This window comes from Elgaria multicarinata, chromosome 7, assembly GCF_023053635.1.
Source record: "Elgaria multicarinata webbii isolate HBS135686 ecotype San Diego chromosome 7, rElgMul1.1.pri, whole genome shotgun sequence".
NCBI classification, from domain to species: Eukaryota; Metazoa; Chordata; class Lepidosauria; order Squamata; family Anguidae; genus Elgaria; species Elgaria multicarinata.
Window position 1 is genome coordinate 85681957 of NC_086177.1, and position 24789 is coordinate 85706745.

General features: G+C 40.4%; 2 protein-coding genes across 4 annotated transcripts; both read right to left on the reverse strand.

Annotated features, from left to right (window-relative positions):
• Nucleotides 1-1596: 1596 nt before the first annotated feature.
• Nucleotides 1597-8210, reverse strand: LOC134401753 (cytochrome b-c1 complex subunit 7). Its single transcript, XM_063130969.1, has 4 exons — nucleotides 8149-8210; nucleotides 4983-5054; nucleotides 2637-2803; nucleotides 1597-1839 (listed from the first exon to the last, which is right to left on the reverse strand). The coding sequence occupies exons 1-4, from the start codon at nucleotides 8165-8167 to the stop codon at nucleotides 1762-1764; spliced, it is 336 nt and encodes a 111-aa protein (XP_062987039.1). The 5' UTR covers nucleotides 8168-8210; the 3' UTR covers nucleotides 1597-1761.
• Nucleotides 8211-12916: 4706 nt separating this feature from the next.
• On the reverse strand, nucleotides 12917-24727 carry MTERF3 (mitochondrial transcription termination factor 3). 3 transcript variants are annotated; one of them, XM_063130981.1, is made up of 9 exons: nucleotides 24619-24678; nucleotides 23855-24082; nucleotides 21779-22109; nucleotides 19676-19828; nucleotides 18792-18981; nucleotides 15733-15880; nucleotides 14137-14208; nucleotides 13470-13631; nucleotides 12917-13176 (listed from the first exon to the last, which is right to left on the reverse strand). In XM_063130981.1, exons 3-9 carry the CDS (start codon nucleotides 22092-22094, stop codon nucleotides 12982-12984), a joined length of 1236 nt encoding a protein of 411 aa, XP_062987051.1. In that variant the 5' UTR covers nucleotides 22095-22109; nucleotides 23855-24082; nucleotides 24619-24678; the 3' UTR covers nucleotides 12917-12981. The 3 variants fall into 3 exon arrangements, with proteins under 3 accessions (XP_062987051.1, XP_062987053.1, XP_062987052.1); XM_063130983.1 differs by lacking the exon at nucleotides 23855-24082 and having other exon boundaries at nucleotides 24619-24727; XM_063130982.1 differs by lacking the exon at nucleotides 23855-24082 and having other exon boundaries at nucleotides 24628-24702.
• Between the last annotated feature and the right edge of the window lie 62 nt (nucleotides 24728-24789).

Genomic DNA, 24789 nt, shown 5'->3' on the forward strand with positions numbered 1-24789 from the left:
GTTCAACTCTATCTCGCGATTTGAACAGGAACAAAAGTTGTTTTAATCACAATACATGTATTAATTAGCACACCAATGCAAAGATGCCTGTGTTTTATCACCCAACTGCTTTGCAAATGGCCATTGTTAATAATCTACCACACTACCTGCATTTTCTCCATTTCATCTCCCTCTGACTTCAGTTTAGAATCCCCTCCCCTCAAACATGCATCTATATGTACACTTAGAACTCAACAAAACACTTCATAGATCTGATGAACTGGGCTGCAGGCCATGAAAGCCTAACCCATATTTGCCAGTCTTTAAGATGCCACAAGACTCTTTATTGTTCATTGAGGCACTAAGCCTGTGTGCACCAGTTGCTGGGGAACATGGGTGGGAGGATGCTGTTGCACCATGTCCTGCTTGTTCATTCCTGGCCGATGGCTGGTTGGCCACTTTGTGAACAGAGTGCTGGACTAGATGGACCCTTGGCCTGACCCAACATGGCTCTTCTTATGTTCTTATTGTGTTTGTCACAGCTATCTCTCGAGAAAATATAGCCAGAGGAAGTCTCCCAACCTAGTTATCTCTTGAAATGTGTTGCTAAAAGTTGCCAGCTTGTAGGAAAAGGTGGCATGACTAAGGAGTTTAGATGGATTCATTTGCATACTGTGTAGCCATGGATGTGGCCCTTGTGGAACTGCAAATGAACAAATGGGATAAGTCATTCCATGCCTGCAGCTTTTCAAACAGGAGTTGTCGGCCACAGCTTGCTGACATTAAAAAGCAGTTTCATGCATAACCCAGAAGAAACAGAGAAAGCAGGACACATGAGTCACTTGTACTCCAGCTTTGGCTGAAACATGCGAAGTGAGGCCTGTTTCTTTTGCTCAGAATGTGGGTATTACAGGAAAAGCGGGGAGGGTCATGCTTCTGCTTTTCATACTTCCCACTACCATGGAAGGGATGAGTCAAATCCTTTCATTTCTTTTACAGCTAAAGCACTTATTAAGAACTAGTGTGAGAGCCCATTTCAACTCTCACTATCATATTCTAAAACCTTTTAAAACTCCAAAATAGGTCCCCTTGATTCTAACAGGACTTGACTCCAAAGGCTTGCTCAGGATTGTTTACTTGAGTAATTCATTAAGGCTGATGTACACTAGGTATAATTCAGCAAATACAGCCAAGTGACTAATTCAGGCTAGATGAGGCAATTGCCTTTATTTAAAGATTGGCAAGAACCACAAATTCCAAAAGCAGCTATTAATGCAGCATTCCATTTGTTTTGGTTGACAGGACAAGGATTACGAAGCGTTGCTGCTGCTGAATACTCGCATGTCTGCATCCCCACCATCAGGGGAAAGAGGTGATAATGGATATACACAGTCATTCTGCAGATGGGCATCCCTTCTTAAAAATGAATCAGAAGAACAGAAACAAATAGCAAACGATGTTGCTTATCTATCTTCCCAGCTGCAGGAAACAGCTGTATTATGACCCAAAGAATTACTCAAACAGCTGGAATGAAGATCACAAATCACTATGATCGCATGCAACATAGCTGAAAAGACTTGAACCAGTTCCTTGAAATGTAGGAGAGAGGATGCCAAGAAGGTTTGGTAATGTTTATTTGAGTTGGATGAACAAATATTCGTGAGCAAAGGGTTGCAAGGATTTCTTCTCAGCACCCTGAGTTGCTCAACAAACCCCTACCTGAACCATATAATTTCAATCTTAAAGGGGGAAAAAATGTGCTCAAATGAATAATGGCAGCAGTTACTTCTTCTCCCACTCTTCTCTTTCGAGTCTTTCACGAATGACTTCTTTCAGGTATGGCTCAAGATAAGACTTATCCTAAAAAGAAGGAAGCATATTAGAAAGTTTAGGGGCACAACCGGTTGTGCAAGCAGCTTCGGCAGCAACATGGATGATCTGCTACTAACAGACTGCTCAATTCTAGGAACAGAGAAAGCAGTTATTGCAATCTGAAATGCTGATCTAAGAATTCACTATATTTGTGCAAATAGTACATTGGAATTTGTAGATACCTTCTGACTAAATTTGAGCCTTTTGCTTAACATGTTTACAATGAAAAATGGAAATAAGTCAAGTGTCAGCACTTCTCGTCTCTAGAATTTCAGTTCATGAAAATTTATGCCATAGATTTCTCAGTCTTAAAATGCCGCATGACATGTTTTTGCTGTAACTAACGGATACACCTCTGGAAGTTATTTCATCCAGCACTCGTTGTTAGTAATCCTTATTTCTGAATTGGACCTGTGCAGAGAGGTGAATTGCATCTCCCCTATGGGTGACCTGACCAGCTAATCTAAAATCAAGGGTAAAACTATCAGGGGGAAACTTTGCCCTTTACCCCTGGTGATCCCAGTGTCTGGAGTGTTATACAATATTTGTATTGGGGACTTTTGGAAAACTTTGAATCAAATAATAGTCCAGTGGCCTAAATCAGTTTGATAGCATGTTGTGACTATGTGTACTAATTGCTGGGGTTTATACCCAAAAAGGCAGCTTATAATTATTTTAAATAAATAAATCAGTGGGAAGGCACAATATTTCTATCAGCTTACAACCAACTTTCCCTATAAAACTGAGTTGATTCCTTTCACAACTATGTATGCAACAATTCATACCTCTTCATATTTTACCCACTGTTCTTTAGGAAGGATTTCATGGCTCAAGGACAAGCCAAATGCTCTCCTGATGCGAAATACTCTTTCATTATATAAACCTTCCGGAAGCCTCTCCAGCGCTTCCTTCACATCCTGATCTTCATAAATTGTATCATCTCGCAGAAGTCCTACAACAGAAAGATGTTTCTCATGTTAACTAAAATGCCAGACATCAATAAAGATAGGAGAAACTACTGTTTTCAAATGCGACAGCCTTCAAACTTGCATATGGAACTCATAGTGACTGGGTTCAGGCATGATTACCAACGGTGAGTTAAATAGACAATTGTGGGTTATTGTGTAGTCTGCAGGGACTTTTTAACACCACAGTTGGTTATTTGGCTGAAATAACCAACACTGTGCAGAGTTGATTATTTGAACAACCATTGGTTGTGTTGTGTGTCAGGCACCACTGACTATTTCATTGCATACAGTTGGTTATTTTCAGTGACTACAGAGTCTCTTGGCAAGAGCAGCCAATAGAACTCACAATGGCTGATGGGATACCAGTAGGAGGACTGAGGGGGCAGGGGATGTATCAATCAAATACATCCTTGACTAATAGTCAATTTGATGCTGCCTTAATCCATACCACAGTTGATTGTAATCATGTCGTGTGGGGAGTACTCCTTTGATAATCAACCATGGAGTTGACTATTAACCCACCATTGACAATTGTGTTATTTTTCAAAGCTACTGCACCTTGATCTCCAGAAATTAATTTTTCACAGCTTGTTACCACTAATTGCCTTATTAAAAGTGCCTGGAACCATGTGTTCTAGATGCGTGCACACAAATCACAAGAGCCCCACATGTACAAAGAACTGCAAACTCAAATGTAGTAAATACACATGCAAAGGCATCCTTATATCTAAATAAATGCTTTAAGAATTGAAGCCTGGCCTCATCATCCAATAGTGACTTAGCTGGAACCTCCAAATCACTCACTCTGGAGTTGCTTCATAAGATCATCTTGGATTAATAAATAAAAGCTTTTCACAGCTATTAAATAGCTGCTGGCTGGGGAATGCTGGGGTTTGTAGGACATTTTCATGTCTACACATGCATAGTGTTGCATCCTTAATGGGTGTTCTTATGATAAATCCTAACCTGCCACCTTTATTCTTGCTGTAGGTTGCAGCCAAACTAAGGCTGCAATCTTATACTTACCTGAAATTAAGTCCACTGAACATAACGGCCTTACTTTTGAATAGACATGTATATGATTGCACTAAGTTACCTGAACTTAGGTCTCACGGAAATCCGTGGAACAAGTTAGGCATGACTTAATTTAGTTCCCATTGAAACAAATGAAAACTAAATGCAAGTCTGGATCCAACCCAACAGTATTAGATAAAGAATTATTAAGTAGCAATACATAAATCCACTAAAAATCAGAACACAATCATGTATCATCATGTAGAAGGTATAAGTTAAATATATCACAACAGATTCACTTTGAAAAGTAGTAGCCCACAAAGCTTCACTAGCACAGCTACCCACGCCAGGGTTCAAAATTAGTCTGCTTCAAGGATTTGACCATCTGACCAGTCAGATATTATCAAATATCAGTCAAGTATTTTAAAAATGTCTAGATCTGAATCCAATCTTGCACAGGTACTTTACAGAGCAGAATGCTAAATTACATGGTAGGAATATCACCCGTTACAGCAGCAAGCTAGAGTTTTAGGTAGTGACCTTTGTCACTGATGACTCATGCTGAATTCCTGTATGTACTTCCCTGGGAATAAGACCCACTCAACACAGTGGGACTTACTTCTGAGTAAACATGTACAGGATCGGACACTCAATGATGTTTCTGTTTCTCTTTCCTAGGTTTAACCCAGATTGCTACAGCTGGAATATTTCACCATAATTAAATACACATGATCAATTCACACTATTTGACTGGCCAATTGAATAGCATGCACGGCAAACCTAACCCACAACATCAAAATTAGATTTTTTAAAGTTAAATTTTCAGTTAAATATGATGCAGCTTAAAGCAGGGAAAGCCATCTTCTGTATTCTCAGGGATCACTTGTTTACCTAGATTTATTTTAAAAGTGATTGCATTTGTCTTTTGTGAAGAATCCAAAGTGGAAACAATAAAAACTAATACACAAATAAGAATAACCCAAAGTAAACAATATACCGACAGATTGTGAACAAACAGCAAGGTTATCTTCTTCCAAACGAACAGCACCCACCCCTCCAGGCTATGACTCAGGGTCCAAAATGAGATTGATACAATCCAACAACAGTATGGACTTCATAGTTACAGAGTACAGGTACGCCGACACCTACCAAGCTTGTTGAATCCAGCTGCATTGTAATACCATTTGCGAAGACCTTCAAGCAGACGACCATTGGCTACAGCTGGAAGTATTAATCATAACTATTAGTTTAAGAGCAGAAGATGATCTGGTGTAGCAATTTATCCAGACAAAGAAATCTACAAATATTTTAATACAGTGTGGTGCAGCGGTTTGACTGCTGGACTAGCGAGACCCGGGTTCAAGTCCCCACTTGGCCATGAAGCTCACTGAGCAACTCTGGGTCAGTCAGTGATTCTCAACCTAACCCATCTCACAGGTCTGTAGTGAAGATACAACAGAGAGGCGGAAATAGCAGGACATAAATGTAAGAAATAAATAAAAATAGGGCCAACAGTTCAGTAGTTGTGCACTTGTCAATAGCTTAAAAGAATTCAATGGTACTCCAAGTATTTTAAATACAAAATTTGTGAGGGGAAGGGAAAAGCTGTATCCAAATTCTTCAACCCTGGGGCATTGACTCATAGTGTTAAAGGAACTAGTCAAAGGTGTCAGTGCATTGGCTCAAGTTACCAATATATTATGGTTCTAAGTTCAAATGGCTTTTCTGATGCAGTTTTTTCATGGGTGTAAATAGAGAGGGGATTTTGATAGCCAGAATCCATGAAATATTAAAGGATAGCAAACTTTCTTGCTACAATTATTCAGACCACAATCCTGAACGCAAGCATTGTTTTCACAATGCCAAATACACATGTGCGCAGACATATTTTTAAAAGTCTAAAATACCAGGTTTCAATTGACAATTATGGGTTAAATCCAATGTTGCTCTAGCAGAAGTACGTTAGCGCAACAGGACTTTCTCTCTCTCTCTTCAATCCTGCAGCTTTTAGTGCCACCCGAAAATCTGCTCCAGAAGGTACAGCACCAGAAGGTACATTGATGGTGCTATATAAATAAATAATAATAATAATAATCATCACAGCAATTCAGATAAGATTTTGAGGGCGTGCAAAGGACCGTAGGGAAGAGAGGGAATCCCATCCTCCAGTTCCTCTAATAGAACTGCTTTCATCAGCAGACTGACACCATTGGACACAACCCTATATGTGAAATATCTACAGAAGAAAAAGTTAGTTCCAATATGGCCCTCCAGGATCCCTTAGATGTCAATGGCCCCTTTCCCCAAACACTATTCACTTGGTGGTTTCCTAGTTTTTCTGCATTTCCTTGCATACTAAAAGGTTGAAATGCCTCTACTAAGATACTGGCAGTAAGAACTTTAAGCTACAATAGGTTGGCAGGGTGGGTTTTTTTTTTTTTTAGTTTTTATTTTGTGGCCCTTGAAGTCTTCTCCAAAATTGAATTTGACCCTCGGCCTGAAGGAGGTTCCACCCAGCATGGTAAAAGAAGAGTGTGTCAGATACAGACTCAAATTCCACTGCTACCTGACCGAACTCATTAAGAGGAAAAGCTTAGATAAAACACCACCAAAAAGAAATTTAAGTAAACGAAGAAAGTGTATACAAGTTATTAACTGGATCTAGAGTGATTAGCATGAGAAAAGAACAGCTGTCTTTAACAAGCTGTTAAATAAATAAACAAGCTGTTAAAATAAGCAATGTTGTGCCCTCCAGATATTTTATTTATTTATTTATTTATTACATTTCTATACCGCCCAATAGCCGAAGCTCTCTGGGTGGTTCACAAAACAATGGGAGTTGTTTTGGACTACAACTCCCATAAACCCCAGTCAGCATGGCCAATGTCAAGGATTCTGCAAGTTGTTGTCCAAAACATCTGGAGGGCTGAAGTTGCCTATACCCCGTAAATCACAGGAAAAAAAGATGGAAGCACAAAGGAGAATAAATTTCAGAAAGAAAGAAATATGCAGCATTTATGCTTTCCAGAGGAACATCTTGTAGAAAACAATTATGCAATAGATGAGGAGAAAGCCTCACCACGCTTCCATGGCTGTTAACAGCACTTTGACATGCAGCAAACCAACAATAAACCTTGTCCAGCCTCACCACGCTTCCATGGCTGTTAACAGCACTTTGACATGCAGCAAACCAACAATAAACCTTGTCCAGCCTTGCACCCTCTAGGCAATATCACCTTGTAATTTTTCTTCAAGCAATCAACAATTTAACAGGGATGCTCCCTTCAGTAACCACTGCCCTTTTGATTGTTGGCAAGATTGGACAGGATTTGTACTGCAAATTGGGGAAGTAAACAGGAGAGTCAGAGGTGTGCTACAACTAAGGGAGGGTGGCTGGGTTGCTACTTGCTGCTGTCCTATAAGGCTGATAGCAGTTTCTCAGATCCAGCTTTTCTTCAGGAAAGCAAGATGGCCACAGTGAAGGGCTCAAAATCATCTTTTTGTTCAACTTGTCCCTGCTTCTCTCCAAACCCTTTATATCAGCCTTCCCCACCCTGAGGCTCTCCAGATGTGATGGACCACAACTCCCATAATCCCAGCCAGCTTCGCCACTGGGAATTACGCTGACTAGGAATTAGGGGAGTTGGTGATCCAACACATCTGGAGAAGAGCGCCAAGTTTGGGAAGTTATTATTATTATTTATTTATATAGCACCATCAATGTACATGGTGCTGTACAGAGTAAAACAGTAAATAGCAAGACCCTGCTGCATAGGCTTACATTCTAATAAAGTCATAGTAAAGCAATAAGGAGGGGGAGAGAATGCAAACAGGCACAGGGTAGGGTAAACAGGCACAGGGTAGGGAAAAACTAACAGTATAACTAACAACGAGAACGCCCTGGAGACAGAAACCTGTGCGTCCCGGGACAGAGGAGACTTTGCGAATTTCTGGCAGCGATTAGGAAAAAAGTTTCACCCAGTGCTCTACTGCTATTGGTGGAGCTGTTAAAAAAAAGAGAGGACGGGGACACAACTCAAAGCAAAAAACGAAAACAAAACCGTGCAGGGCCCACAACATTTGTATCCCCCTGTACATAAACTCTTGGGCTGCAACGTTATACTCGCTTACCCAGGAGTAAACCCCACTGAACTCAATGGGGTTTACTTAAGAGTAGCCAGTGCAGGATTGCGTTTTTGGGAAATCCACACTTGGCACGCCTCGTCGTCCTCCACGCAACGCCAGCGAGCCCCTTCAGCTACTCCCTCCACCGCTCCTTGCCCTGACCACCGACGCCCCCTCCTTATTCACTCACCGGGAACCTTCGTCGCCATCTTGACCTTAGAGAAACTACGCGCGCGCGATGGCTTTCGGGAAAGATCTATTCCCTCGCCTTCCGATCACGTGCGCCTTGTGCTGTCACGTGACCCTTGCTACTAGCCGCTTGACTACAGCCTAGTCTCGAAGGTTCGCAGACGGAGCATTGCATTTGCAGACCGAGACGTTCGGGTTAGTTTTGACGTCATTCTCCCACACGCCTCCCGGGTTTAAACGTGACAGCTGAAAACCGGAAAAATTCAGGACTTTAGCCGAGCAGCATGTCCTTTCTCCTGCCCGAAAGTAGCTGCAAAGCCAACAGTTCAGGTGCTATTTTATGTGCAAAAGTGATCGTTTTAAGGCGCAGTCCAATGCATGTTTAGACAGGGAGAAAAAATCCGATAATTCCCAGAATTCCCCAGTCAGCCAGTTCGTGGACTCCCCCCCCTCCCCACCCCCGGTCATGTATAGGATTGCTCCCTTGGTTCTGTTGCAAATGCAACTACATCCATCGCCGTTATTCTGATTTTGCAGACAGGTAAGGCAAGGGGAAAGCTGCCTGTAGCTGAGAGAGGCTTACCTGAGCCCTGCAAAGTTGTCCATTGCTATTATTCCCAAACTGCAAATTCTCTTTTGGAAGTGGAATCAGAGACAGTGGCTTTTGATAGCCGTAAGAAAGTGGTTTAACACCCCTGCAATTTGGTCCAGAATTCTTACTTCCATATTGTAGGGAATGGCTGAGAGAGTAATTTATGGTACAATTGGAATGTAGGCCACACATAGGAATAATTCCCATTAACTTTTGTACAAACCAGCAAGTTTGTTAAAATAGCTCTTGAAAATGCAGCGGTGGAAATTATACCCCAATTCCCATCTATCACTTTTTAATTTCCAGCCAAAAAAATGGGGAAAATACCTGCACAACATGGTTCAGGAAATTCCATGTAAACTGCCACTTTTATACCCACCCCCTCTTACTAACTGAATGCAGATGTTATTGTACTCTATTCATTTTTATGTAGCTGTACTGTGCTTTTTTCTTTCTTGTCTCTAAGGTAGCAATCCCATACTGCTTATAGTATACCTACTTGGACTCAATGGTACTTACTTCAGAGCAACATGAATAGGATAGCACTATTAGTCTGCAATCCTATGCTCATTTCCTAAGTAGTAACTTCCAATTGAACACTACGTGGGATCTACTTCTGCACAGGATTTTGTTTTGACAGTATAAAATGGAGTCCCCAAACCAAACAAGGAGCTGCGTTACTCTAAACTTTCTGGGTTGTATCCAGTTAACATATTTTAAGTAGACCCATTAAGTTCTCTCTCTATCCATTGCCTTTGCAGATTCAAAATTAGAACTTTAAGGAGCAATCCTATGCATGTGTAGACAGAAAAAAATCCTACTTTTTTCTATATGCATAGGATTGCACACTTAGAAACTCTAGCCCAAGGTGGCATAAAAGGTGTTCTGCAATTCAACAGTCACATGTTAAATTTGTGGCTCAAAGACACGACCAAAAGGAACAGTGTGTGAAAATTTCATGGCCAGCCCTCTTTTTTACCAACCTCAACTTGATGAAAGCCTAAGCATCTTACGTTTTTCCTGTTAAACTACAGACCCTGCATCAACGTGGATGGAAATCTTGAGTAGAGTATCCAAGAACTCGCTCCAAGGACCTTTGCTGTTCAGTATTTTTAATAAATGAATTGGATGAGGGTGTAGAGGGATACAGCAAGTTTGCAGATGACACAAAGCTGTGAGAGACAGCCAACACCACCGAAGACACAATCAAGGACCAAAATAATCCTGGCAGGTTGGAAGGCTGTGCCAAAACTTTCAAGGCAAAATTGAACAGAGATAAATGTCAAGACCTACATTCGAAGGCACAGGTATAGATGGGCATGTCCTAGATTGGCAGCAGTACATGTGAAAAGGATCTAGGTGTTTTACATGAGCTGAACAAAAGCCAGCACTGATGTGGTTCATAAAAAAGCCAATGCAGTCTTAGCCTGTGTGATGTTTTACTGCTTATGACTATGTTATTAAGTATAAAGTATAAGAATTTATTAAGGTTTGCAGAGTTTTAAATAAGTACTCACTGTATGGTTGTTGCTGATTGGTAAGTATGAATCATAGAGAGGAGAATGAGTGCTGGATGGAAGGAGAGTGCTAATTGGATGTTTGTGTGGAGCGTCTGGACTGGCTGTGAGAAGGGGAGGAGTCTGAGGACGAGAATATATAGGCTGCTTCTGAGGAGAGAATATGGAATACTTTGGGATAGAGAGAGGAAGGGTCTGTGTGTTTGTTGTTTTGGTGGATTAGTCTGTGGGAATGAGAACAGTGTAGTTTAGAAAGGGGTAGAGTAGGTAGGAGTACTTGAAGTTCTATATTGTGAAACATTAAAGTGAAATAACCTATGAAACCATTATGCTTTGTGCTCTAAAACCATATGCTTGTCACTGAGAGAAACCAATAAGCTTTGAACCTGCATCATCATCTTGCTAAATAAATAACATTCATTTAAACCTGGTGTAGACATTGGAGTACCTGGGGAAGAGTACAGGTAATCATATGGTGGCAGTGGAAGGGAGAAGGTTGGGTCAAGGGTGCTGATCTGTGCTGCTGTGGGGGCCTAAGCAGAAGTAGGTGTGCCACAGGGACAGAGTTGACATCTCTAGCCCTGACGAGTGCACCTGAGCTTGGTCCTTTGGAGTCATAAGAGAAGGAAAGTGATCCAGAAGTAAACCCAGTGGAGGGTGGGCATCACAGGCTGCATTAACAGAAGCATAGTGTTGTGCAAAGTAATAATAGTTCCACTCTATTCTGTACTGGTCAGGCCACATCCAGCTCTGGGTGCCACATTTTAAGAGGCACAGTGACAAACTGCACCATGTGCAGAGACCAGTGACGAGGAGAGTTAGGGGGCTGGAAACCAAGTTCTATGAGGAACAGTTGAAGGAGCTGGGCATGTTTAGCCTGGAGAAGACAAGAGTAACAGGGGACATTGTAGTCTTCAAATATCTGAAGAGCTGACCAGAAGCTGGAACAGACTTGTTCTCTGGAGGCCAGAACCAAAAACAATGTGTGAAAAATGTAGTGGATGACCATCAAAGTCCTTTCCAACTGTGCTTCTAGTATTTTCATAACTGAATATATGTTATAGCCACAATCCAGTGAACTTAACTTATGCTAAACCCTTTTGAAATAAAATATTGAAGCTAGTTTCCTGCCTAGTATGCTTCAGTTTTATGATGGCAAAATCTGCATTTTGTCCCATGATTTCCCACTTCCCCAAGTGGTAGGAGGTTCCAAGGGTGGCTGTGAGAGACAGTATGGGGTGGTTCTGGCTCTGCTCACCATCAGCAGGTGGCTGACATTACCCAAAAAGGAAGCCTTCGACATAACAAAGATTTCCTACCCTTTGTATAGAGCAAAGTTGTTAGAAACTGAGAAGTAGGATGAGACCACTTTAATTCTGCTAGCATAGTTAGCAATGGAGGTGTCGGCTGGAGAAAAGCAGCCAAAATGATAGCCACCTGTTGATTTGCTTTTGGGCATGGTTAGCAATGCTGTAGCACACTGCCATATACCATGCAGCTTATTTACATTAGACCAGGCCTGCCTCATTGTAACGGTTCAGTTGTAATCCGATTCTAACATCTTATTATCCAATGTTAGATACCTAGATTTGCACCTATGCAGCTGGCTCAAGTGCAGCTGAAATACTGTTAGAATTGCAGATAGGCAAGTAGTTCCCGGTCCTGACCATTCTGTGAAGTGCAGCATTTCCTGCAAATCCATTTCTAGAGATGGTGACTGGCTTCAACTTAGTGATTCTCTCCATGCTGCTGCACTGCAGCATTATAAAATCTGTTGATAATGCAGGCAAGTTATAGTAGTTTTAAATGTATGTGCATTTTGTTTGTTTTTGTGGTTTTTAATTTTTGTATATTGTTTTTAAATGTGTTTATCTTATGTGAACCGCCCAGAGAGCTTCGGCTATGGGGCGGTATACAAATGCAATAAGTTATAGTTATAAGATGTCACTGCTCATATTACACAGGCATTGCCATGACTGGTTCTGTTGCAAAAATAGCTTGTTCCCCTCTCCTCCTTGTGTGCTGAATTGGACTTGGTACACCAGGGAACAAGCTATTTTTGCAACAGTTCCTATCCAAGCCACATGTTGGCTGGTGCAATGATCCAGTGAATTGTACTAGTAGCCTGCCCAATCCAATAATAATAATAAATTTCTAACCCGCCTCTCCATCCTGATCGAGGCAGGGAACAACAAGAAGTATAAAATACATAAAATATTAATCAAAACGCAATATTTAAAACTTCCTAAAAACATACTAAAAGCGTCCTAAAATTCCACTGGATAGGCCTGCCAGAAGAGATCATAGGGTTATCATGGTAATGGAAGTAGTAAGGGAGTGGGTAGGAGAGGAGCAGGAAAGGAGAAGGAGGTGCCTCACCCAGATTCCTTACTTACAGTTATGCTAACTACAGCAGATTTGGGATGAGGTAATACTAACCAATTAGCAATGGTCTGCAATAAACCTAAAAAACTGATGTTCTCTTATCATCATGTATACATTAACTAGGCCAAGCCCCAGTGCCAATGGTGACAACTACTAGGGCCAAGCAGAATGACTGCTGGAACAAAAGTCAAGAATTTCCTTTCTAGTTGGTTTATGGAATTAAATGTTATTTTTACTCATTGAAGTATCTTCACGTGTTATCATTTTTACCTCAACGCTTGAAATAAGAAGAACAACAGATTTATTTTACAAAGACGTCTTTTTTTTTTTTAATGTTACTTCACAGGGTTTTCAAAAAAGTTTGGAAGTCCTGAACTTCTGCTTTAGCAACTTCTGTGCAAAACACATCGTCGGGCAAAGATGCCAGTTTCTCCAAGGAAATATAGCCTGGCTGCTCTGGATCATATTGTGCTCTCCCCAGGAATTTAAGAAACATGTGCCTTTCTTTGATTCGTAACAGCTTTGAATTAAAAACCTGAAATGAAAAACACAAGTTAAGGCTAACAATTTTAAAGGATTGCAATCCTATGTACGCTTAGTATAGGAATCAATAGAACTTTCTTCTGAGTAAATATGTATTGGACTGAGCCACATGGCATTTAAGGCTACCTGTATTTGCAAATAATTGTATACATGTGAGCAAAGTGAATGAACTTTTAGAATACATTAATCTGTCTCTTTACTTATAATTGTGCCTTTAATATTGATCCCTTAAACCAGTTTTCAAGCTGTAGCTGAGGTTAGCTAGGTAACCTTAAAGGGTCTCACCTGAGGAAAATGAACCATGAGCTGGTGGGGAATGCCCATTACATTGTGCAAGTAATCAAAAGTCTGTGTTAGTTTCCTTTTGCTTATACTTAAATTCTTTGGGATTCTGTGTACAATGTGCCGAATTTCATTCCGACTAAATCCAAGTTCAAGCTCGTACACCTGAAAAAGAGTAATTGAGATGAATTCAATCAATGTAGCTTGTAGTACATCAAGGAAGAGGGTTATATTTTATTTACATATTAAGATGCGGGAAGTGAGGCATTTCTGTGATTTGAAGAGCACTAACACCCCATCACAACTGTGCAGATTGCCCAGAATGAAGCGTGAATTTTGGAAAATCCTTTAGTCCATATTCTTATGCTGTGTTTGTGAGGCAGCAAGAAAAACACTGGTTTTGAGTTAAGAGTCCCAGTGCTTATGTAATGGAACCATCTGTACCCTTTTCTCCAGGATGCTAGTGTCCAATCTTACATAGTTCTTATGCAGCATCTCACACGACCAGGGCATTACTCATAAAGCACTCTGCTACATAAGTATTAAGTAATATTGTTGCCTGTAAAAACCTCTCTCAGATTACTTACTACACATTTTGTGTAGTATCTCAAAGCACCTCTAAGCTGGAATGGCTAATGATGCCAGAAAACAGCCATAATAGGAGACTTACCTTCAAATTCTCTTTTATCAATTCAAGAGTGCCAGTTAGTAACCTTGGAAGACGAGTCACTAGATCTCTGGTCTATATTTTAAACACAAGTAAGGCAAAATATGTAAACTATTAGTATTTGTAATATATTTTTAAGGGCTTGTGTTTCTTTGGTGGATTGTTTTTACACATGGCCACTTTGAAAACAGCATTTTATTATTCTACTTGAGAAAATGCACATTCTTCATTGTGTGATCAAAGTCCCTCCACATTTGACATTTTTCCTTCACAGATGTAGTCCCCTTGCATGGAAAATACTTACACATCATGTGTGAAGATGCTGTTTATTGTAATATGAACACATTAGTGCAGCTGTTTCCAAATATGCATAACTACAAAAATAAATACTTGTGCCATATCAACACACAATGACATACCTCTCATTTTTGCTTACTTCTGTTTAGGAAAAAATATTATGTGTGAAGTAGCCCTCTCAGCTAAAAATTCAAGGGCAGGACATTGTGCCTCAGATTTGGGATTATATGAAATTATTTTCCTACATGGATATGTCTGCAGAAAAGAACCACATATACAATCATCTGTGACAAATTTATGAGTGTGTTTTAGAGCAGGTACACCATTTCAACAGGGAGTATGAAGGACAAGGACACACCGTATTGTGCTTTTACATCTAGCTGAACCTCCATTCCATGATCTTCAGTTATTTGAAATTCCAGGTTAATGAATTTCTCTGTTAATTTATGACAGGATTATCCCATACAAAGTAACATTTATTTCAGCTGAACACCTAGTAATCCAAATGTACTAGGTGTTCCTCAATCATCTGGATATCATTGGCCACATATATTGTTCTAAGATAATGTCAGAAACAATGGTCCGGTTTGCACATGGCTAAGGGTTAAATAAGCCATAGTTAGTCAGTGCAGCATGTACACTTGCTGCTTCCCACGTGCTCACTGCTTCCACTTTGAATCAGTTTTGATTTTTTTAAAAGGAACAGAAGCATGTTATTTAAGTAACATCCAAAGCTAGAACTTTGGATTGTTGAGGGACAAACAACCTAGAGTTTTAATTTATGGTTAAAGGGGGCATTCTTGGGTTGTTTATGAAAGTGGGTGCAAAGCAGAAGTGGTGACTGTGCAGGAGACAGCGTGAACTGCCATTACGTGGGAACAAAGTTGTAGCTTGAAGTTCCTGTAATGCTAGAGATTCTTGCTACTTGCTTGTGAAGTTCTTTCAACAATTCACTACCACAAGATGTGGTGACGGCCACCAATTTGGATGGCTTTAAAAGGGGGCTTGGATAAACTCCTGGAGGAGGAGGCTATCAATGGCTACTAGTCCTGATAGCTAAGTGCAACGTCCAGTATCAGAGCAGTAAGCCTGTATACACCAGTTGCTGGGGAACATGGGTGGGAGGGTGCTGTTGCACTGTGTCCTGCTTCTGGGTCCCTGGTCAACAGCTGGTTGGCCACTGTGTTAACAGAGTGCTGGAGTAGATGGACCCTTGGTCTGATCCAGCATGGCTCTTATGTTCTTAATATGCCCCCTCCTGTAACCTTTGATTCTAAAACTACTCGTGGAAGCAGAAGGCACCTTTTGTGGATTTAAGCCAACTTCTTTTTGGAAGAAGCCCAGCCTATTATCCAGTCTTTCCACAGAAAAGAGGAGTAAATATGGAGCTCCTAAGACCATTCGTGCAATTGCTTCTTTGCTGAATTTCTTTGATATTAGATAAGCTATCCTGGAAGAGAGGAAGATCAAAATTAAAATGAAGGAAATAACAATGGCCATCATTTATTCAGCTGTGTCAATCTGCTTAGCAGTATCTATCGAAATGACAGATGTTTTAATAATATTAACAAGCAAAGCTGCCAAGAAGGGTGGAAACGTCTGCAGGTATGACAAAAGCAAAATACTATGACTTCCAATTAATGACAAAAGAAATAAACACTCTAGCACAAAAATATTAACACTTAAGAATTAGTTTAATGATTTCCAGCTGTATTTAAATAAAAAATCTCTCAGTACCATCTTAGTTCTGAGGGCTGATTTTATTATTCCAAATGACTCATGCTAGAAGAACCACTGAAAAACAATGGCCACTTTCGCAATCAAAAAGTGCTTTTTAACAGAGAACCTGGGGGACATCTTTAAAAGAAAAACTGAGATCACGTTACCAAGGCAGCAATCCTAAACATCTACATCATTTCCTTACTACAAAGAAATACCAGCCAAAATGCACTGGGAACTTGTCTTGTGCACAAGCATAACATGGTGCTGTTCAACTGCACACACAAGCACTGAAGAAAGAGGAAGGGCTAATGCCTCCATAAGCTTCTATATCTAGGGAGTTAAGCACCACCATAATAGTTCCACTGACTGGTCTTATTGTCTGCTTCCTAAAAAGCACTCTTTCCCACAACTAGAATGAAATGCAGTGAACCTCAAGCTTCTTTGCTCTCCCTTACCCTTTCTTCTGCATGCCAGGAGGAGACCTAGAACTTATGCATCTGATTTTAAACTAACCACTTCCAGAAAACTAAGAAACTATCTTCTGTTTAAGCTATGGTTAGTGAGGACAAGCCAGGACAGAACCATAGTTTTAAACCCTTTCACTAGCCATAGCTTAAGCCAAACAATGTTTCCTAATTTTCCAGATATCACAGGGAAGTGTGGTTAGTTCTAAATTGGAAGTGGAAGCTTTGATTTCCCCTGGCACATGAAAGAGGAAGACGGGGAAGAACATGAGTAAGCATGCAAAGGGCTGAGATGCATGTCCCATTGGTGGCTCAATCACAAGGCTTCCATCCTTGTGAACACTTACCTAGGAGTAAGCCCCATTGAACAGAGTGAGATTTTAATTTAAGGACATATATTGGGATTAAGTGACAAAACAACTAATGTTTTGGAGGTTGCTTCAGCCCAACATTACAAAATATAGCATCCTGTTTCTGTTGCATTTGATTATGTTATCACTACAGGCAGATATGTAAGCACAAATGTTTGTATCAAGTTATTAATGCATCAAACCCAAAAGCCAACTGGGTCTAGGCACACTATCAAAGGACTAGGAAAGTCTCCTGTTCGAATCCCTGGAGAACTGCTGCCAGTCAGTATAAAATCCACACTGAGCTGGATATATCAGTGGACTGATTCATCTACAGCAGGCTTCACACAGTCTTCATTTCAAGTAATAATTTGGTGGGGTGACAGAAGTACACATATTTTCCATCAATACCAGCATAAGTGTGTCTGCTCACCTGCCCCAGAATTCCAGTTTCCCTATACATTCCTAACATTCTATATTCAAAAAAGACAAGCGGAAATTGCAACAACATGTGTGGAGTGCTTTTGTTCGGGTTCCAACCAGTTGTACCTTTTCCCAGGACACACTGCTCTCATTTGTCCTCCCCTCCCTCCTGGTTTTCCATTTCCCCTCCTCTTAACAAGTAGCCAGCATTCCATGGCCACTTAGCATCTCACTCATTAGGCTGTTCTGGGGTCTCCCCCCACCCCTAAAGTTTTGTATACTTTTGGAAACCTTGGGGTTTGCCTGAGACTGGGGCTGTTTGGGCTGCATAAGGATCTATACTTGAAGATTTGAGTTCACAATTGCTATGTTTAGAAGAGATCATATCAATGACTCACTTTTATGGGAAATCATTTCATTGCTAAGATTGAGCAGGTTATCTATGCTAGGTCAACAGAACTACTCAGGTTATCCTTGAATCTAACCCTTTTTACTGCTCAGCTTTGCATTTTCTCTCACAAGCGGATATTGACAATTGCAAGAATGACGCTTTCACTTTAGATAAACAGATCTATGCTTTTGTTCATTCCGCTTTAGCTGCAGTGTGCTTAGGATATACTGCCCTTTATCAGTAAAAGCCTGGATTGTTTTGTTCAGCCAGAATAGCCAACTAATAACAAGCATTCAAGCGGAAGGGTGAGGCAAGTGATATGCATCACTAGCCAGCTTCCCGCTTTCTCCGTCTGTTTTCTTTCACTTCACTATGTCCAAAAGGTTCCAAGAATAATTCCAACAAAAAAGAACATCTGATTTTTATTTTTTTCTTAAAAAATGGTTTTGTTTTTGCAGTCGCCCCTACATCTAGGTTCATGTTTACTTCATAAGCTGAATTCTAATCCTCCTTTCTTGAAATAGTTGTCCTTTAACTTAGTTGGGTGTCCACATAAGAAAAGCTAACCTGCTTTAACACTTGCTAACTTTAGAAGAGTGTCAAAAACAGAATTCTGCACCCATGATTCAAAATGTTCTGCAAATTCTGCTGAAAATAGACAAAGTACCTCTCTCTCTTCTCTAGCTTCAGGAAAAGCCCCAAGAAAAGCAAAAATAATATATGCAAAATCAGTACTCATTTTTGGAGTCCCATTTGGAAATAATCATGTGCAATAATGAATGGAGCTTGACCTTCTCATAGTCCAGATAGCAGATGTTGCATTTGTATATGCGGAACACTTGAAATTGTGAGTCATGAGCCACCCCTTGCCTCCCTACAAAATTTGATAACAGTTTAAACAGGCTGTGCAAAATCCCTATAGCAACATATTTCAGGCATAAAAATGATGAATAAAGAGTGCACTCTTCTATGAATGGTCTATTGAGCTGATGTTTATAGAAGACATTTTACCTTGTTTCTAAATTCTCCAGATCTTCTATGAGAATATAAGGATTCTTAGTGAGAAATGCCCCAAGCTGCTTATCTTCCACACCAACATCCTTAAGAAACAGAAGGATTTTTCTTATATCTTTTTCAAAGTCCAACCTTAGAAGAAGCTGGGCTGCCTTTGAACGTTTTTCCACTTTAGACAAATCGACTCCTGCAGCATATTCATCAAAAAATGCTCAATGGAATAAACGTCATATTTCTTATGGCATAAATATTTATAAGCAAACACATTTTTTGTACAGTGGGTTGGATTCAGATTTAGTCTTACTTAGAGCTGATCCTTGAAATTGATGGGACTTAAGTTAGTCATGACTAATTTAAGTCCCCTTGATTTTAACGTGCCTACTCTAAATTGGAGGAGTACATCTGGATCCAACCCAGTGTCTTTAACACGTTTTCTGGGTTAAACTGAGCATTCCTCCCCTCATAAACTCAGATTTCTGATGTTAGCAAATGGCACCAAAAGGAACTATGATACAGCAGCTCTACACCAATAAAGATAATGGTAGGAAAGGCCCAAAGCTGCTTCAATTGTTAACTTTTTACTTGCAGAGATTTTAACGCCTGCAACTCAAAATGCAGGCGTTTCACTCTGGAGAACAAGAATTGCTAGAGTAATGAAAGGTGCTTCCTGCTCTTGAGGAAAGTGGATGCTGCTGCAGTGGTATTTCACCTTCCTGCCCCCACCCCTGCCTTATATCTTGCCCCATATTTTTTCTATACATTCTGCTATTATAAGGCTGCTATGCCTACAATATAATAATTTGCTATTAGTAAAGCAGGGTGTGTTGACTGAAGCGTTTCCAGCATATCACAAAGAAACTACAAAGTAGATGTACGCTTACCTAGAAGCACCAACTTCTGCAGTGTTTCTGAATGATCAACATAATCTTGAAGTGTGAAAGATTCAGCAGGAAGGGGTGGCTTAGCTAGGATCTGAAGAGCTTCGTCTTCTGAAATCTCCTCCAAGGCAGATGGAGGAAGTGCATCTTCTAAACCTAAAGATAATTAAAATGGGAAAAAATAGTAATTATTTAAGAAACTAGGAAAGCACAGCACACAGTAAATTTTATACATAGTGAACACCATTATTCAAAATTGGTCTACCAACATTGCTTCCTGTTAAAACAACTTTGTACTTCTTAGCAGATGTCAGTTCAACAAGAGACAGCAAGTTGTAGGGAAAAATCAATTTTATAAGGAAATGTTTTTTAATAAATAAATATATAAATAAATACTGCTCCCAGCTCTGCAATAGTCCTGTGCACCTTTCTGCATGTTCTCTCATTTTAAGTACTTACATTTCTGAAATAACTCAATTTCATACATATTACTTTGCTTTGATCGGACTATTCAAAAAGTTTCACCTATTGCCTTTAGCTTGACGTTTGTGTAACTTTCAACAGCAAGTGGGATGTCATTGCTAAAAATGACAGAACAAGAGTAACAACAGCAGGTGGATCCTTTGAGGCAGAGGGATCCTATTTTCCTAGTTTCAAAAGTGTGGCAGCAAAAACCAATACGAACCTTGTGACATTTTAAAAGACAACAGTTTTGTAGTGGTGCAAGATTTCATGAGCCATAGTCCATGAAAACATATACCGTAATAAATCAGGTAGACTTTAAGATGCCACAAGATTCCTATTGAATTTTGCTATTCTGCTGTAGTAGAATAGTATCAGGTTGGGAACTCTAATGTACTAGATGGTTTTTATCCACTGTCTAGTACATTAGAGTATTTTACCATAAGCCACACACCAAAATCATCTTTGTAAAAATTCATTCAAGTTAATTCATTTTTAAATCTTTTTCCCTGGACAAAAAAGATTGGACTGAGTTCAGTTGAGACTCAAATAACCTGCCTCTAATAAATACATTAAGTAGAAGTTCTAATGATTTCTTCAGTTTTACTGCCAAAGATGTGGTTCAGGACAGCATCAGCACAGAAAACAAAGTTGCTGGTCAGATGCAATGCCAAATCATAGTTTGGTGTTACAAGCATGAGCAGGCATAAGTCTCAGGGTTGTGCATGCCCTACTCCCCTCACACTGAGATTGGAAACTCCAGTGCACAGCAAACCATAGTTTGCCACTTAGACTAACTGGTTTGTAGTTCTGCAAACCAGTTTAGTGGTTTAAACAAAAGAGCAAACTTGCTGCAGACACAAATGAGACGTTTTCCTCCAAGGAAAAGAGGCAAATCTGACAATCAGGGGGAACAATAGAATAGAAGCCAAGTCACTTGAGCACCACCCAGTGGCTCAATCCCAATCACTGAAAGCTAGACTAAATAAGGACTCACAATGCTCAGAGAGTTCCATAGTTTTGGAGGAGCTACGCAGAAAGCCTCTCTACAAGAAGATTGCACTACTCAGGAAGACACTGTAAGCTCTTCTAAGAGATCACAAAGAAACATAAGGGGGGGAAGTCTCTTAGGAACAGAACCCAAAGTATTAAGGGCTTTAATATTCAAAGTGAACACTTGACAAAATGACAATAGGAGGCTAGTGCAAATGCTAGAGCACTTGTATATGTCTCTACCAACCCACTATCTCAGATACTAGGACCAAACATTTTTTTATAGATTTATTAACTTTTTATTCTGCCCTTTCTCCAAGGGGTAAAATTTTATCTTAACAACTATGTAAAGTAAGTTAGTCTCTAGGCAGTATGACTGGTCTAAGGTGACCCAGAGAGTTTCATACTTAGCAGGGATTTAAACCAGGGTCTTCCCAACACTGTAACCACTACCCCAAACTGCATAAATATTGTAACTGAAAAGTTTATTCATAAACAATAATTTGTAAACACAATCCAATCATTCCAAGGCCCTTTACATGAAAAAGGCAAAGCTAAATGAGGTTTAAATCACAACTTTAGATATGGTGTTAAGATCATCTCAGCTCCAAAAAATTCCTTATTACCATATATATTTTACTCATTACTTACCTTCATATAATTCTTCGGCATCTGAACTAGATCTTACTTCTATTTTATTAACTAAAGAAAGTGAATTATTTTCTGGACTCTGATTCGGTTCAGTACTTGAACTGCAGTACCGTATATGGTTATAAAAAAATAAACTCCTAGAGCTGTTTAACACTGATTGACGGACATGAAGACTAAGCGACGGCAAACTCAATTGTTCAAGAGACAGTGTCCACAATTTGATGGATCTTTTTCTCAGTTGTTCTGTATTGTTCACAATACTGCATGTCTTTAACAAGGGACAGCATCTGGATATCTGTCGGGTCAACAAAGCCATCTTACTGAAGATATTCTGTAATAAAAGACCATAACAGCAAAGGTTACAGGAATATTAAAAACAATATTTTGCTCACAGTATGATGACCTCCCATTAGGAAGAGTGGGGCGACTGCCTCAGGTAGCAGATACTGGGAGCCCAGGAGAATTGTTTGGGAGTCCAGGAGAATTGCTGGGATTTAAGCAGCAACAGGAACCAAGGAGTCACACAAATGGCCATGGTGGCCCATTGCCCTAGGCTAAAGCAATTCTGTGGTTATGCTGGATGTTCATATAGCAACAGTAGTATCTTAAAGTAAATGCTTTAGGACTTTGTTGCTGGCTACAGTCTCAATAAGCATCCCTGAGGCCCATGCCCCAGAAGGAGTTCCACTGCCAACTCTTGCATCCCCTGGTTGTGCTGTTCCTTGCTTTTGGTGCCCATTTGCCAATTTTCTCCAAGTGAGCAAGCACTGACAAAAACAAGGAGCAGCAGTAGCCTGCACTTGTTCCTCTGGATAGTGATGCAAACCAGGTCCAGATGGAGAAGGCAAAGGCCCAGTTCAGAAGACACCTTAAACCATGGTAATAGCAAGGAGAAAGAGGATCCATTCAGGGAAAGGAGCCCACTGAGGACATTACTAGTAATACATTTTGCTCAACACTTCTCCCCATAAAACCCTGAAGTCATAAAACAGAGGAAAAGGCTATTTCAAAAGCCACATTTTTAAATTAATCATTTCAGATTTGTCTATAAAATATATCCCCTGTAGTAAGCAAGAATTGCTTACACTAGCCAGGCAAGGAATCTCTCTCTCTCTCCTTCTCTCTCTCTCTCTCTCTCTCTCCTTCTCTCTTGCAGGCTATCAATGTGCCATAAATAAATTAGATAAGCAGGTATGTTTGGGCAAGTTGGCTTGTAAAAAATGATGTAGGCTTATTCATGATTTTAGAATATTTAAGTACTTATATGCATAGCCTTATCTTCTCTACATGTTTTCTCAGAAGTAAGCCCCACTGTGTTCATTAGGAGGTACGCCCCAATGAACACAATGGGACTTACTTCTGAGTAAACATGCTGGGAAGATAAGGTTATACATGTAAACAATTAAATATTCTAAATTCGCAAATAAGCCTACATTTTTTATGAGCTAACCTGCCCAAACACTCTTGTGTTCGTGTGCACACAGTTGCAGTCTAAATTTAATTGTTACAGTACATTGTCATTGAACTGTAAGCATTTCATTTAAAAGGAATAAGCTGAAACACTTAAAAGTTCCAGGAGTGACTGAACCTGGACATTGCAAACAAATAGGAAGAGAAGGCAGGGCAGGAAAGAAGATAAGGTCACAAACTGGAAGTCATAATTAGAGAAGGAAGCCTTCACTGGAAGACACATGTTTATTTGAACATAACTATGATATTTAATGGGAATTACTCCCCACTTAATATACCCCAGGAGAGAAGACTGAGCAGAGGGTAAATCTCCTGTTTGGGACTTCAACTCCCAGAAACCCCTGTCAGCATGGCCAAAAGTTAAGAATGCTGGGAATTACAGTCCCGAAATCTTTTTCTGCCCTACCCTTGCTAGTACAGGAAAGCAGTTTTTCCATCAAGTAATCATGCAATAAGAACGAGCTGCCTATTCCACTGGGTTCAATGGGACTTAGTCCCAGGTATGTCCCTAGGATTCCACCCTTTTTCTTCCAGAACGGGGCTATAATCGTATGCACAATGATTTGGGAGAAAGCGCCATTGACCATAGAACTCAATGGGGCTTACCTCGGAGAAAACATGCACCGGAGCAATGGGTGGTACCCGAACCCGTTCAAGCCTTTGTGAGATCAATTAAAAAAATCTCTCACGGGGATGAAGCGAGAGGACAAAACCCGCTATTCTCCTCTTCCAGGGCCGGATTAAGGCAAGCCGATGCCCTAAACACAGCCCCCAAATGGTGCCCCCTTGGCCCTTCCATTGCTTAGCCCGCAAGACATTAAAATTCAGTAAGTGCTGAAGGTGAAATAAGACATTAAAAACTCAGTTTTCTTCAAAGCCATTCCCCATGCCACAACTATATTAAATATAAACTGTTTTTAATTATATTTAACACTAATTAGCAGCAATCAATATAAGTCAATTACTTATAACAAGGGCAACAGGAAAAAATACAAATTTTTCATCACTGTTTTATGCATTTTTTAAAAAAACTGTTATAAGGGGGAAATGCAAATGCAAAAAAATATATATTGAAAACGATTTTTAATCACTCTCCAAAAGATTATAAGACAAAATAAGATCAATAGATTATCTCTATTGAAATTATGTGATCTCGAGAGCATACTTTTTTCAATTTTGGAGACGCCCCCCTTCCCTTGGTGCCCCAAGCACGTGCTTATATTGCTTTAAGGTTTAATTCAGGGCTGTCCTCCACCAAAGAGAACTCTCTGAGCCTGAGGGAACTTTCTTCGGAAAAGGCACCCACGCCAGGCTGGCTTCCCTTCGAGGGAGAAGGCTCGCTCGCCCGCCACGCCGGGGGGTCGCCTTACCGCTTTTACCTGGCAGCCGCCAGCCGCGGGGAGTCCCCTCACAGGCTCCTGCTCGTCTCCCGCATGGAGGCCCAGGCCGGTCCCCCTCCCACAGTCGCCAGAGCGCTTCCTGTCAGCGCGGCGGCGGCCTCTGACGCGAGCGAAGGAGGCGAGGCTGCCAAGCCGGCTCCT

Bases quoted from the DNA above. Each gene is read 5' to 3' on its own strand.
- LOC134401753 (XM_063130969.1), bottom strand. The intron at 2,804-4,982 runs GTAGGTGTCGGC...TTTCTGTTGTAG, and splicing joins AGCTGGATTCAACAAGCTTG to GACTTCTGCGAGATGATACA. The intron at 1,840-2,636 runs GTATGAATTGTT...CCTTCTTTTTAG, and splicing joins AGTGGGTAAAATATGAAGAG to GATAAGTCTTATCTTGAGCC.
- MTERF3 (XM_063130983.1), bottom strand. From the start codon at position 22,094: ATGGCTTTGTTGACCCGACAGATATCCAGATGCTGTCCCTTGTTAAAG. The intron at 18,982-19,675 runs GTAAGCGTACAT...AATATGCTGCAG, and splicing joins GCAGAAGTTGGTGCTTCTAG to GAGTCGATTTGTCTAAAGTG. The intron at 14,209-15,732 runs GTGCCTTCTGCT...TTTAAAATATAG, and splicing joins TTGGCTTAAATCCACAAAAG to ACCAGAGATCTAGTGACTCG.